Source organism: Grampus griseus (assembly GCF_964374135.1).
Source record: "Grampus griseus genome assembly, chromosome: 4".
Classification (NCBI taxonomy): domain Eukaryota; kingdom Metazoa; phylum Chordata; class Mammalia; order Artiodactyla; family Delphinidae; genus Grampus; species Grampus griseus.
In genome coordinates, this window is record NC_138997.1 from 117,691,805 (window position 1) to 117,708,280 (window position 16,476).

The following is a 16,476-nucleotide window of genomic DNA, read 5'->3' on the forward strand; positions in this document are numbered from 1 at the left end:
CTAAACTGTAAACTCCTTGTGGTTAAGGACTATGTCTCATTCATCTCCGTAGTCTTTCAGTATTTTAACTGCAACAGAGTTAGCACTGTTCAACTCAATCAGTGCTTAATGCTAATCATTGGAAATCACAAATTATATATTTTATTTTGCTCATCTTGTTTCATTTTATGTGTATCCAAACTGGCACAACATTTTAATTCTAAAATCAAATGTTGATGTAAAAAACTCATGTAATGATTAAGAAATTAGAAGAAAAAATAATGGATAGGAAGAAATTAAATCAGTATCTTTTAATAATATTTTTAAGTTATTTTCAGAGCTAATCAAAATATAAAATACTGTTTCACCCCTTTGATTTTAAAGTAAGAGTTTTGCTCTTAATACAAAACACTGTCCTTTTTTTTTTTTTTTACAAGTAATCCAACCCAAATTCATCTGAATATTCAAAACCACTGATACTCAAGGGAATTATAATTGTGAATATCTCTACAGGGGAACTGTTTACATAATGTAAGATTCCAATTAAATATTTGTAAGTACAATTATTCATTTTCTGAACAGAATGAATGAAAGACAAGATTTCCTATACATCAAAATAATGGATTCACAAAAATTACTGCCATCTTCTTTGGAGAGTAATTTTGTAGGCTATAGAAATTTTTCTTCTTATTCTAAGCCTTTGGTTAAAACTCTTACACAATATACCTGTTACTGAAAATTGAAAGTAATCTTTGAACAGTGAACTACTGAACTTCAATAGTGTGAACAAAATCCTACCAAATAATTTTTCTGTCATTTCATAGACAACATATTGTAAATGACCACTGAAATACAAAATGTGAAAAGATATTTTAACAGAAGAATTCAAGTCATATTACTGTATATATCTATTTCCTTTCCTTCAACAGTCCATTAGCATTTTAAACAAAATAATCAACAAAATTAACATATCAAACAGTAACCTGACACAATCATCACTCCATGGCAAGTTCGTCAGAGATGAGGTTGTTTTTGTTAAGCAGATGCACTATAAATCAAATTCAAAGAGCAAACGCTTCTACCTTTGGAGCATTTTTAAAGAAAACAAATGCCTATTTTCAAACTTAAAAATAATGAGAATATAGCACTACCTTTCCTAAAGTGACAATTTTTCTATCAAACTAAACCACAGCAAGCATTATAAAATGCTAGAAATAAGTGTTATAATTGAACTCTAAATTGCACTTCCAAAAGTAATCTCCAAACTCTAAATTGGTATTCCTAAATATACTCTATTAAAATAAGTTATGAGCATTGGTTGTTTAAAATACACATGCCCATCTGAGGGTTCATCTGATCTTAGAATCCATCATCCCATAAATGTCCTGTCCTGATTCTTTTTCTACAATTTAAAGAATAGCTTTTACATTTTGTCTTGTCGGGGCTTCCCTGGTGGCGCAGTGGTTAAGAATCCACCTGCCAATGCAGGGGACATGGGTTCAAGCCCTGGTCCAGGAAGATCCCACATGCTGCAGAGCAACTAAGCCTGTGCACCACAACTACTGAGCCTGCGCTCTAGAGCCCGCAAGCCACAACTACTGAAGCCCACACACCTAGAGCCCATGATCCACAACAAGAGAAGCCACCAAAGTGAGAACCCTGCACACTACAACAAAGAGTAGCCCCCACTCACTGCAACTAGAGAAAGCCCGCGCACAGCAATGAAGACCCAACGCAGCCAAAAATAAATAAAATAAATTTATATAAAAAAAATTGAGCTTCATAGAAGGATCCTGATTAAAAACAAAACGAACAAGCAAAAAAAAACTCCCCTTCATAAGAATAACAAGTTCAGTAAACTAAGATTGCATTTTATCTTAAACCTGAGCAAGGAAAGCACTCTTTGAACTATAGTGAGTCATTATTGTAAAATTTCTCTTTAGCCAATATTATGGGCTGAATTGTGTCCCTCCAAAATTCATGTTGAAATCCTAACTCCCAGTACCTCAGCGTGGGACTATATTTGGAGCTAGGGTCTTTAAAAGAGTAGTTAAGTTAAAATGAGGTCATTAGGATGGACCCTAATCCAATATGATTAGTGCCCTTACACGAAGAAGAAACTAAAAAAGAGACATCATACAGAAGGAAGACCATGTAAAAACACAAGGAAAAGATGGCCACCTACAAGACAAGGAGAGAGGTCTCAGAAGAAACCAACCCTCCCTACACCTTGACCTCAGACTTCTTGTTTCCAGAATTATGAGAAAATACATTTCTCTATTTAAGCTACCCAGTGTGTGGTACTTTGTTATGGCAGCCCTAGGAAAATAATACAGCCAACCAAGAAATGCCATAGACTTTTATCAGGGTAAAATACTTATAAAAAGGTATATTTACATTTCAGAGGTTGTTTTGTTTTCTCTCTAAACCAGAAGGCTCTTATTAGACAGCTGCTAGTTTGTTAATGCATCTGATTTACTTGTTAGTGTCTATTTAAGTAACCCACAAAATGCAGGATACTAAAAACTTCAAGGAAGGAATAGACACTGAATGGCCCTATACATAAAAATAGAGAAATATAAACCTTCTCAGTGAATGATTTTGCTAATTCTACTGCATGATTACTCCCTCTCTCATACCGTGCATGTCAGAAATACTTTGGCTGACAGCAGAACTGACAGAGGTGGGATGGTTACATTTTTTGAAAATAAAACTATTGTCACAGAATATAGCTTCTTCTTTCCTTTGTTTCTTTCTTGCATTTGTTTTGTATTCATCAATATTTTTCAGTTTTGAACATTATCATGCCATTATATTCATGAGGGATAATATTCTAAAACAATTTTACTAGTTTCTTGAATAGTATCAATGATTATGAGGTAAACATTTTACAGGATAGGTGAAAAGTAACTTAGGTGACTAATATAATGGCCTAAGTTCTGTCCCTCTGTACTTCAGTAGCAGCAGCTGAACAATCCTTAAAGATACATAAAACCACTATTCAACTAGTAATAGCTTATATTATTTTTAAAGTGTTTGTATGAAAGAACTGCCACCTTCTGAAAAACTTTTTAAAAACTTTGAAGAAACAAATGTAACAAGATCAAAAGTTAGGAACCTATTTGTTAATTGCAAATATTCTAGTTTATTAAATTAATATTTTTTAAATTACGGTAAAATTACATGATGCAAAATTTTAGTTACTAATTAAAATATACTGAAAACATTTCCTTACCAATATTGGGGTGCTTCAAAAGACGGCAGATTCTAGCTTCCCTTTCCAGTTTCTGATGATCTATTAAAAAAAAAATAGAAAAATAAATCACAGCATTTAGCAAAAGAGATTAAATGACAATAAACAGCATATCAAAATGACATAAAGCCTTCACATTTACTTATCCTTTGGTTTCTTTTTTTTAAAAAAAAAGTCATCATTTGAATTTGGAATTAGGTGAACACAATAGTTCAACAATATAATTATTTTTTATTGGCTTGAAGCTCGATAGAATGAGGTATAAAACAAAGCTGAATTTAGACTTTTGCTGGGGAAAACAGTAAAAATGGCACAAAACAATAGTATTCTTTCTTATCCCTACCCTAGGTATATACTGTTACAACAACTTAAATATGCCAATATAGACAAACACATTTAAGCAAAGGATACCTATCCGGCAAGTGGAATGCCAATGGAACCAGTGCTAAATAGGGTTAATCCCAGTTTATCCCTAACAACAAAGTGTTCCCTGTCCAGTCATATTTTCTATCAAATACTCTTCCCACAATTTTTAATCCAACTTCCTAGACGTATTATGCTTTTCCATATACCAAGAACTCCCCAAACACCAAATTGCTTGCTCATCTCCACCCTGCTCTGTTTCCCTAACCATTTCCTTGAAGGGGCACAGACTACTGTAAACTTGCATTTAAAAAACCATCTGATACTCTTCTTGGTTTCTTTGTAGTAGTTCATATGCACATAATTATAACCAAAATCACTAGCCAAAACACAAAATAAATGGCAGAGAGAGGCAAGAACACCACAGAAATATACGTTGCCAATAAGAACAGTACTGTAGAGTGTGGTCCTTATTGAAAGCCTTTACATAGAGGAAATGATTTAAACCTTACAATAGCCCTCTAAGATAGGCAATGTTATTATCCCTACTTTACAAGTACAAAAACTAAGGCAGAGAGAGGTTAAGATTATAATATTCATAAGTGGCATCTACCAAATCTGCTCTCATTAACTAGTGTCATAAAACTGCCTTAAGAGAATGAGGGGGGCACCTACCTAACCACCCACACAGTTTATGCCAATGGTCCTCAAACTCTGTGGTCTCAGAACCCCTTAACACTCTTAAAAATTATCAAGGACCCCCCCTGAAGATTTTATGTGGATTAGATCTATTAATGTTTACTTTACTTTATTAGAAATAAAATCGAGGCAAACTTTAAACATATATTCATAAATTCACTTAAAAACAATAATGAAGCCATTACATTAACGTAAGTGACTGCATTTAACTTTTAAACTTTTATTTGGAAATAACTGATACTTACAGAAAATTTAAAGAATAAGACTAGTACAACATGCACCCCAATATTCATTGCAGCACTATTTACAATAGCCAGGACATGGAAGCAAACTAAATGTCCATCAACAGAGGAATGGATAAAGAAGATGTGGCACATATATGCAATGGAATATTACTCAGCCATAAAAAGGAATGAAACTGGGTCATTTGTAGAGATGTGGATGTACCTAGAGAGTGTCATACAGAGTGTAGAGAGTGTCATACAGAGTGAAGTTAAGTCAGAAAGAGAAAAACAAATATCATCTACTAACGCATATATGTGGAATCTAGAAAAATGGTATAGATGATCTTATTTGCAAAGCAGAGATAGAGACACAGATGTAGAGAACAAATGTATGGATACCAAGGAGGTGGGGAGGAATTGGGAGATTGGGATTGACACATATACATTATTGATACTATGTATAAAATAGGTAACTAATGAGAACATACTGTACAGCACAGGGAACTCTACTTAACGCACTCTTGTGACCTAAATGGGACGGAAATCCATAAAAGAGGGGATATATATATACGTATAACTGATTCATTTTGCTGTACAGCAGAAAGCAACACAACATTGTAAAGCAACTATACTCAAATGAAAATTAATTTTAAAAAAAGCATAGTACAAAAAACACCTGTGTACTGTTTATTCAGACACATTAACATTTTACCCATTTTCTACATCATTTACACTCTCCCTCCCTGTATATGTTCGTGTATATGTATATATATTTATCTAATTGACACACATGTATATATAAATATAAATATTTATATTTATACCCAAAATAATTTTTAATGAACCAGTTGAAGGCAAGTTATGAACATCAAGGTCCTTTACCCCTAAAATTTCAGTGTGTATTACTAAGAATTGTGATATTCTCTTACAATCATAGTACAGTTATCAACTTCAGCAAATTTAACATTAAGACAATAAGTTACCATCAACACTCCAATTTTCTCAATTTAACCAGGTGATGACCTTTATAGCATTTTTCTCCTTTTAATGCAGGATCCAGTCTAGGGTCAGATACAGCATTTAGCTGTCATCTCTCTTTAGCTCCTTTAATCTGGAATATTTCCACAGTTTCCCTTTGCCTTTTATGACCTGACATTTTTGAAGAATACCATCGTGTCTATTTTTTTCAAGAGAATATTTCTCATTTTGGTGTTGTCAAATGTTTACTCATGATTTGATTGAGGCTATGTGTTTGCAGCTACAACATATGTTCTCAACTATGTGTCCTCAGCTAGCACATTATCCTTCTAGGCTATCACATCTGGAGATACACATTGTCCAACTGCTCCTCAAAAGTGACGATAACTTGGATCACAGGTCAAGGTGCTGTTGAATTTCTTTGCTAAATAATTATCTTTTTAATTTTCCTTTATAACTAACAAGTATGTGGGAAGACATTTTAAGACCATGAAAACATCCTGCTCTTCATAAAAATTTCCCCCTAGATTTAGCATCAGTGATGATTCTTGCCTGAACCAGTCTTTACTATGATGGCAGCAAAATGCTGATTTTCCAGCACAGTAACGTATTTTTCATGAAAAATACTATATTCCCCTCTCCCCTCCAAAAAAAGTGAGAAGAGTGGCACTGTTAAATTTTTCCAGTCTCTTTGATGTCTGGTTTAACAGACAACATCTGTATTCCCATGTCTGCTTCTATATTCAATATGCTGCAATATGTTGTGTGTATGAAGAGAATCTGACTCACAAGGTTATATAGTTGGACAAAGAAGTGTCGTAATAGCTTTTTCAGATAATTGTAGATGTTATTCTTTAATATTATACCCAAACTCCATGAATGGTAGTTTCTTAAAGGTTAGTTGCAATGTGAAACCTGAAACCTTATCAATAAACTTTATGAATCATATCAATGAAGTTATAAACTTTAAATCAAATTTATTTTCAACACTGGATATTGTCCAATATAATAAAATTTTACCCTGCTACATTAAAATCCATTGTTCTTTCTTGCACTTTGAGTCTTTTACTCAGGCATAATTTTAAAATATGATGCACTGGTCATCTGGAAAATGTTGGTTCAGTATGTTATATAGTTTTTGCTGACACATTTCATTACACACTATCAGAAAAGTAACAACTGTTAATATCACCATTAATCTCATCAGAAAATTCTTTAAATTTGGGAATGAGTGTAGTTCTCACGGGTAGATACAAGTTTTCCAAAATTTTAATTTTTGTTTGAAAGCTTGAACTGTGTTATTGGCAATAAATGCTATCCGTTGTTTTCCTTGAAGTGATAGGCTCACTCTGTTCATTTTTGAGAAAATGTCTATCGAAAACCTAAATCTGAATAATCACAGCTAGCTGTTCAGTTGTTATTTCAAATAAAAATGGTGTTCCATGAAGAAACAGCTAATTCAGCTCCCAACTCAAACAACTGTGCAGGGGTTTTTCCTTGAGATAATCATTGTACTTCAATATGGAAGAGAGGTGCTTTATGCATTCTTCCCACTGAGTCATGCAGAATGTTCCAGAGATGTGTGATGGAAGGTCAAGAATTAATAACAGTAATAATTTTAATTGGTTCATCAAGGACAATTTTAAGTGAAATGAAGTTTGGTTTTTTTTTGGTCTATGAGTGCATGTTGTTGAAAAATAAGAGTCCGATAGTATAGTTTGATGTCACTGTCTTGATTCATGCAAAGGCCTCGGCAATTTTATGCACTATTTCTTTTGTGTAATATGTATACATGCCAACGCATACCAAAAAAAGGGCAGATAATGTCTTAGCTTTATTATGGAAATAGTTTTGACCTTGTAGATCCCCTAAGAGGGTTTTGGGGACTCCTGGGTCTGTGGGCCACACTTTGAGAACCACTGGTATACATTATAAAGAACTATTTCATAATAATACATATTTTTTGACAATTTAGGAAAATATTTTAAACATATATAGTGTTATAGATAGCTCAAAAAGAAATAGTGTTTTAAAGAATCAGCATAGCGTTGGATAGGATCTAACAGTATATCCATTATACCTGGATTACCAAATATAAAGACAGATATTCTCTGGCCTTACCATCTAGAACTACAAGTACTTCAAATAAATATAAATTCTTCAAGCCCCCTATCGTTTTAACAGTCTTCATTCTTTTTTTTTAAGAAGTCAAATATTTTAATGGTATCCATGTTTGTTAAATCATTGAGGGTCAGACCCTTTCCTTACACAGTCTGCAAAATATTTTGGAATGACCTCAAATTTCACGGAAGCAAAGCCCTTATAGCTTCCTCATGAGGGCGTGAATTCTTTAAGGGTGGGTGCTGTGTCTTACTCCCTCTGGGATCCCCAAAGCTTATTCTTTTTTTTTGAAAATCTTTTTTATTTTTATTTTTTTAAATAGATCTTTATTGGAGTATAATTGCTTCACAATACTGTGTCAGTTTCTGTTGTACAACAAAGTGAATCAGCCATATGCATACATATATCCCCTCCCTCTTGAGCCTCCCTCCCACCCTCCCTATCCCACCTCTCTAGGTCATCCATCGCAAACCACCGAGGTGATCTCCCCGTGCTATGCTGCTGCTTCCCGCTAGCTAACTATTTTACATTTGGTAGTGTATATATGTCGATGCTACTCTCACTTCACCCCAGCTTCCAGTTTCCCCTCCCCATCCTCCAGTCCATTCTCTATGTCTACATCTTTATTCCTGCCCTGCCAACGGTCTTCATTCTTAAGACAAGCTACTTCTAGAATATTGTTATTTAGAAATATACAAATAAACACAAAATGTTAAACCAGATTTTGAAAATGTATCTAACACCATCTTAAATACTGTAAAGTAGCCTATGTAAAACATATGAAAAATACATGCTTAGAGGAATTATAATTTTGTTATGGAGACGGGAAAATGCAAATATATATGCTAAACCATGTGAGCTATACATCATCTAATACCTATATAATCATGTGAAAAATAAAGAAAATCAAGGCAGCAAAAGACCTTTGGACAATAAGTGAGTGGTATAGTGTCTTAGCTAAAGAGATAAACATAATTATAGAATTTTATATAGCCTATTCTTATGGACTGTGTCTCTGTAAAACTCATATGCTGAACTAACCCCCAGTACCCCAGAATGAGACTGTATTTGGAGATAGGGTCTTTAAAGGGGGTAGTTAAGTTAGAATGAGGTCATTAAGGTAGGCCCTGATGCCATACGACTCGTGTCCTTAAAAGAAACAGAGTTAAAGAGTTTAGGACACTGACATGCCAAGAGGGAAGACCATGTGAAGACACAGGGAGAAGATGGCCATCTGCAAGCCAAAGAGACAGGCCTCAGAAGAAACCAACCCTGCCAACACCTGATCTTGGATTTCTAGCCTCCATAATGTGAGAAAATAAATTTCTGTCATTCAAGCCACCTCACCTGTGGTACTTTGTTATGGTAGCCTCTAGCTAACTAATAGACCTAAGTATTAGTTTTCTATCGCTGTATTAAAAATTACTACAAACTTAGAAGCTTAAAACAATACGTATTTTCAATCTTGCGTTTTCTGTGTGTCAGGAACCTGGGCATATTTTAACTGAGCCCTTTGCTTTAGGGTCTCTCACAAGGCTGTAGTGAAGGTGTCAGGGTTGGGGTCTCATCGAAAGTCTTAACTGGGCAGGATCTGCTTCTGAGCCCACATAGTTGGAGGCAGTATTTAGTTCCTCAAGAGTTGTTGAGCTGAGGGTCTTAGTTCCTGGCTGGCCGCTGGCTGCCCTCACTTCCTTGCCACGTGCCAACATGGAAACTTGCTTCATCAAAGCCAACAAGGGAAAGAGAGGGTCTGCTAGCAAAATGGAAGGCCCTATCTCACCTAGCCTAACCCCAGGAAGTGACGGATATCACACTTGCCATATGTGCTTGGTTAGAAGCGAGTCACTAAGCTGGCCCACTTTTAAGGGGCAGTAATTACAGAAGGGCTGGGATAGCAGGAAGCAAGGACCATCGGGGCCATCTTAGCGGGTGTGTGCCGCATCTGACTACGAGGACTGGGGTTCTCATGAGCTTCTCTCTGATACCCAGCTTCACTTACTCTTTCTTCCATACAATCGCATCACTTAGTGATCTCCTATGAAACATAAGGCATTCTGCACTCATCCATCAGGGCATGTTGTGACATCTCAAACATGATGACAGAACTAAAGTCTTCATTAAATGGAAATGCATATTGCTCGGTGTGCTTCACATTCAACATCAAGTTCACGACTTTGGAGGGAGTAGGTAGGTGAGGAGGAGTGATGAAGTGCCTATTATCACCAAAGCGCACTTCTGTATTTATCCTGCTAAAGAGAAAAATTAGTTCTACATTTAAAATTTCCTCTACTTTTAATTCAGTGGGCAAAAAAAATCATACACCCTACCTCATCATTCCCAGCACTTACAACTACAATGGTAAGAGGCAAAGACGGATTACAAAAGGCAAGAAAGACATCCATAATACTGTGTATCACCATTTGAAGATTTTCTTTTATTATCCACACCCCCTACAGCTAGTGTAGAACCAGCTTCATTTATAATTTAATATTTATTAAAGTACTCAACCTATAATAGTTTGGCTTTATTCTTCCTTTGAAGCTCAAGTTCACAATGTTATATGAATAGAAGTATAACTCGTCAAGCTGCAATCTTGTCAGGCCTGATAAGGTACATGCTGTTAGCAATATATGGTTGAAGACTTACCGTATCAAAATGCCTTAAGGAAAATATATTATTGTTCAGTTTTGACAAAGAATCAGTGGGGAATAGTATTACCCAGTACAGAGAACTCCGGATTTTAAAAAAGTTTCTGAGAATTTTGAGAAAATGTTATTTCTTTCCAGCTTTAAGGTACTTTTTGATACTTAATAAGATATTTTATTTCAAGTGAGGTAAAAAATGTGAATTTGGACCTAATAAAATAAATCCTTCACTCCTGTTCCAAGTCAAATTTTAATCTTTATGCAAAATAACTCTGATCACAAGTGAAATTAAAGTGCTAGCCTTGAATCACCTTCGAAAAGCAATGAGATGACATAGATGACAAATAATTTAATGTTTTTGACATGATAGGGTCATCATTATTAGCTTCCATTATTACTCTGCAGTATTTCAGTGAAGCCCTCAGAGGCTGCTGAGGTTGAAAGCCCACAGGTCGCTGCCTGTGTCCCAATCTGCCCCCATCCCCGCGTGTGGAATGACCTTGCCAGCATAGGCAATGCCGACGGATGGTTTGGGCAGGGGAGGGGTTTGGCCTTCCGTCATAATTGGTCATTTACCACCTCTCCCTCCACAACAACAACACCCACACACACACACACACAGGCACACGCACGTTCACACAAACGTGTAAACATACAGCCTAAGGAAGACATGGGTTTGCTACACCCAAGAGGGTTTAACTCTTCTAGCTCCCCCTTCCTACAAACATCCCCACCCCTAAAATCATCTTATATAGAAATTATGGAGGAGTCACCTCTGAGGCCCATAAAAATGGAAAGTTTAAAATCCAATTCCATCATTACTTTTTGTTCTGCTGGCCTTTGGGCTTCCCAGCTTAAGCTGCTGCCTTCCCTGCTCCTATCTCCTTGGTTCTTCCCTGGCCCAATGCTCCAGTTTGAGGTCAATGCCTCAGATCCACCTATTTGAATCCTGCTTCTCTCTCTTCTGCACTACAACCAGCCCAACTTGATTCTCAACCTTTTTTCACATTTGTTCGCTTTCTAAGCAACCACAGTCTCAAGTAAGAGACTCTCTTGTTCCCCCTCTAAAACCAAACCTGGCTGGTTATCCATTCTCAGAAGAGGGAAGATTCAACAATACGGATATAAGCCACTGCACGTTTTGTATTGCTGCAACTGTTTATTATACCTTCTCTATTTCTTCACACTTTTTTGCTGCCATCTCTTATTGCTTTGAGTTTCTCCAACAAGGATATAAAAATATAAAACCACCACAAATAACCTGGCAGTGAGCACCTGAAGAGATCTCCTCTGAATAAAAGGTACAGTCTTTAGCATATGGATTCTGGAGCACTATAATAATATGGATACTTAGATAGAAGTCGTATTCCTGGAGGTCTTGGGATTACATTCTGAATACATTTTTCTTGTTAGAGAAATCACTTCTAGCTAAATGAGGCCTTCCTCTGGTAGGAATATAAATTCTGTCCACTTAAGTAGGTCATATTTAAAACCACATTGTAAGTTAAAAGGAACTATTTAAAGGTTCACTTCATTATAAAACCTGAGCGTGACGCGCATATGGATTTAAAGCTGTCATATTCATTTAACAAAAGGTTTTTTAAATTCATAATTAAATATTATACTTTCACGTTACCCACTTATTTTGAACTATGTCTAATCCATACCATAGAATTGATTTTTTAAACTATGTATTTGACCTAGATTCTTTCTGACATCAGGTTATTGGTCACTTCCCATCACTTCTGCTGCCCACTAATATCCTGGAGGGAGAGGAAGATCTCAGGTTTCAGAGCAGAGAAGACAAGAGTTGCTATCTGGTTGCCAAAGTTCCCTGGCCTCTCAAAAGATTCTTCTATCAAATGGGCATAAAATATCTAGCATCAAGCACTGTATTTGGAACAAGGTAGGAAATCAATAAATCACAGTATCATCATTATTATTATTAAAAATCTTTCCAACTTTAAAAGAACTAGATTCCTAAAAGATACATTAAAAAGTATATTAATTCCATCAAATGTTATTCATTTTACATGAATGCATATACTATGAAAATAGATTTTCCATAAAATCATTTGATTATGCTATTCAGGCCAACTGAAGTAGTGGAGAACCACTGATATCAGTGGTCAGAAAGAGACAAAATCAATACAGTAAAATATGGACAAAAACTCATAGTTATTCAGTTTTATGGTATACTCTAAATAGCTCAAAAATAAACAAGAATACAGGAAACATTTTTTATTTGCCTAAGTGTAAAACTTTTAAACAAATCAAGTTAACCAGTTACATACAAACTAATGATACTCTTTCATTAATCCATTTCACACAACCAAAATAAATGCTGTTCCGATAAATAATTTATCACATTATATTGTTTCAGAGGGAGCTGGTAGAGAATATATTTAGACTATTTCCTAGATGTGTAAAGGAATAGTGAAATCTGGTGGCACCATTCTTACACTGTCCTACAGGAGAAATACTTTCCCTCTTCCACCACAATAATGGTATTCGTTCAAAGACACGACATTATATCTATGAAAATAATGCTTTAAACAAAATTATTCAAATGTAAGACAAAAGCCCTATCTTATAAGGCTCCTGTTCAGCAGCAATTTAAACAAGAATACAATATGTTATAGATCTTTTAAAATTGCAAATAGTAAGCAGTAATTTATATAAAATACTTTCATATAAAAGTTTGTTTAATATCTGATTATACAGAATATCTACACAGCTACCAAAAATGTAGTGAGGAGATGGGAACACTCCATTCAGACCTAACAGAAGTCTTAGGACAGTCTCTTAGTAAGCCTCTCACTAGTTCCAGGTGATGGGCTGAGGAACTTGAATTGAGCTGTTAACCTTTGGGAGGGGAAGCGCAGGAACTTAACTGTGTAGAAGAGACACAGGGCACAAAGCACTGAATATGAGACTGTTGCTGGAGTATAGATTTCCTCTGGATGATAAAGGGTAGTGGGCAGGAAGCCCTGCTGACGCCCCTGGTAGCACTCGATGACCATAGCCAGATCTCCCCCTAGGTTCACAGCCTCTGATGGCATTGCTGTCTCCCTCTCGAGGGGTACCTCTGCCCGTCTGTGTATCTACCACTCTGCTGACGTGGAGATATCACACACAGCACGTTCTAGGGCATGGAACTAGTATTGCGAGGGTCACCAGAGGAACCCACCAGGAGAAGCAAGCCAGAAGTCTAGGAACAAAAGGGTGGTATCCAGAACAGGCAGACAGCCAGGAAAAGTCCCCACAGCAGGCCACAGTCAAGACTGGTCCACCGGAGGAGAGCAAAACTTCCCAAGATGACATTTAGGACACAGGTGTCAGACAGAGTTCACACACAACAGGTGACTGTCTGTCAATAGCACCATTTTAAACTACTATGTCCTAAGTGATTGTTAATATATCAATAAAAAACAAATCCCTACAGAAACAAGTTATGAGGGTATCAGTCGATGCATATTAAGAATTAAAGATATTTCCATGTATCTATACATCAATAATTTAATTGTACATCAATAATTTAATCCATACAAATTTTTAAAAAATATTCTAAGTATACTCCTGTAAAGAGCATAATTTTAATTGTACATCAAAAATTTAATCCAGGACTTCCCTGGTGGTGCAGTGGTTAAGAATCCGCCTGCCAAAGCAGAGGACATGGGTTCGATCCCTGGTCCGGGAAGATCCCACATGCCGCAGAGCAACTAAGCCCGTGTGCCACAACTACTGAGCCTGCGCTCCAGAGCCTGCGAGCCACAACTACCAAGGCCACGTACCACAACTGCTGAAGCCCGTGTGCCTTGAGCCTGTGGTCCACAGCAAGAGAAGCTACAGCAATCAGAAGCCCGTGCACCACAATGAAGAATAGCCCCAGCTTGTTGCAACTAGAGAAAGCCCGTGCACAGCAATGAAGATCCAATGCAGCCATAAATAAATTTTTAAAAGTCTTAAAATAATAATAATTTAATCCATACACATTTTAAAAAATATTCTAATTATACTCCTGTAAAGAGGCAATGAGATAAATTTTGTATAATATGTTATTCTGCCCTCAGTCTCCACAATTTGGTCTATACCATAGCACTCTCCCCAGGTGTAATTTTACTTGTTTTGGAAGGATTTGCTGCACAATTCCATTTCCTGTTTAGGCATAATAGAGCTAAATCACTTGAGACATGTTGCATTAAATCTTTCAAACTTACTACCTAGAGACTAAAAGGATCCAGAAGAGAAACAAAGCATATACAATCCACACTTTACCATTTTTTTCCAGTGGCCTAGATGGTTTACAGGCAGATGCACAGTAACACAAGAGAGCATTTACTTCAGGGATTTGCTATTCTTTTTAGCTTTTCTTATTGTGGTAAACATATTTTGCTATTCTTTAACATGTTTTTCTAATAGTTAAGAACACAATTTATTCAAAACATGAAAAGTATAAAATATTTATACAGTTTTCCAGAGGACTTCTTCCTTATGTAGTTTAATATTAACATTAAAAATAGAAATAAAAGAATAACTTTGGATAATAATTTAGAAGAATGTAGGAGAGAATTGTAAGAAACATGGATTTTTATGGTTCCTTTAAGCAACTGGAACATTCGTTTATCCATGTTTCTGTGAATGAGTTTCACCCAGAGATAACTGCAAAGCTAACAAAGCTTAAACCCCAGGACCTTTCAGAGGCACAGGCCGCTGAAAGGATCTTAGCTACATGATCATGTGTTTTCATAAAACTTGCAGAACAAGATATTTTAACACCATCAGTTACAACCATTATTTCTTTCCATTCCCTCCATCACACTTCCCCTTGTGTTGAGTAATACTGAAGTGGGCATGAACATTTTTGAGATCTAGCTAAGGGGAAGTTGAGTTGAAGATACAATTTAGTTTGGATTTAATGATACATTTACTTGGTTTGCAGTCACTTCTGGGTATAATTATGTTATTGCTAGTCATCCCAATGTAGGGACGCTTCCAGGAATATGTCCACGTCCCAGCCTGCCATGGGATGACGGGACACCCCAGAGCTGCATCATGATATAAACTTGTACTACAGTTCACCCTGCAAGTATGTGCACAGAGAAGAAAGAACAAGGTTTATTTTTGCTATTTTTCTGGACTCTGTTGTGCTTTGCATTACCTGTCAGCTTTAAAAAACAATTTCTTGTGACTATTTTCATTCTAAATATATATTTTGAGTTTAATTCTGTATTTATAATTTTGTTTTCTTTTCCTTAGGGAATGTCTCAAATTGCATAAGCTTCAGGCCCTACTAAACCTGGTTCCATAGTCCTTATTATTCTTTCAAAAAAAGGGAAAGATAAATTACTGCTTAAATTCTAAACTTAAAAAAACCACACAAAATGTGTATTAACTTTCCTCTTTAAGTAAATAGAAACTCATTTATATTATTAAAACTAGTCACTAAACAGCCATACACATCTTATGTTACATTGGTTGTAAGTGACAAACCACAGCAAAAAGATCACCAAGTTGAAAATCAGGGGGAAAAAATGGCTTTCAGTACAGGCTCTGCCAGGAATAAGGGCAAAAAGCAGCAGATTTATATATGTGAAAAGCTATATTCATTCCTTTCTATGCTCTGAGGATACTACAGATTTGAGATAACTTATTTTTAAGTTAAGGGGGAAAAAAGTCCTATGTCAGACATATTTATTATTAACATATTATTAAGCATTTTATCAACATATTTTATTCACATATTAGTAAGCATTTCTATTAATCAGAGACAGGACACTGAATGATGTGTTTAAGGTAAAGTAACTTATTATAGTCTAGCTACTCATGAACTGTCAACAGTAATTAATCTAGAAATTATTGCTTTTAATAATAATAGCCTTTGAATTGGAGAAGGAAAGTGAAACTATCATTTATTAAAGTGTACTCCCCAAGTTAAAAAATTCAAGACACCTAAAATTCTTGTCTCTACGCATTTTAATCATATATTCCTAGTTTACCAAATTTTATGGAAGCTTTTATTTCCTACCTGCATAAATATGAGGTTTAATGTAGCCACCTAAATGAGAAAGAAAAACCACTACTGAAACAAGATATTAAAATGAAATTGTCTCAGTTTTAGCTGAAATCCTGAAAGCTAAAAACAAAACAATTGTCAGGTGCAGGGTGCTAAAACCATATATTCAGTACTTCCCAAGAGGTCAGTTGAAGCCAA

The 16,476-nt window shown here is 35.7% G+C and overlaps 1 protein-coding gene across 18 annotated transcripts in view; it reads right to left on the reverse strand.

Moving 5' to 3' along the window:
* Positions 1–16,476, reverse strand: part of CAMK2D (calcium/calmodulin dependent protein kinase II delta) — a gene marked incomplete at its 3' end in the record, with an annotated part of 272,940 nt that overhangs the window by 181,081 nt on the left and 75,383 nt on the right. For all 18 annotated transcript variants that reach the window (XM_082652994.1, XM_082652992.1, XM_082652998.1 and 15 more), the window contains exon 3: positions 3,215–3,274. In XM_082652994.1, the coding sequence (XP_082509120.1) occupies positions 3,215–3,274 (60 nt within the window). The remainder of the gene's footprint in view (positions 1–3,214; positions 3,275–16,476) is intronic.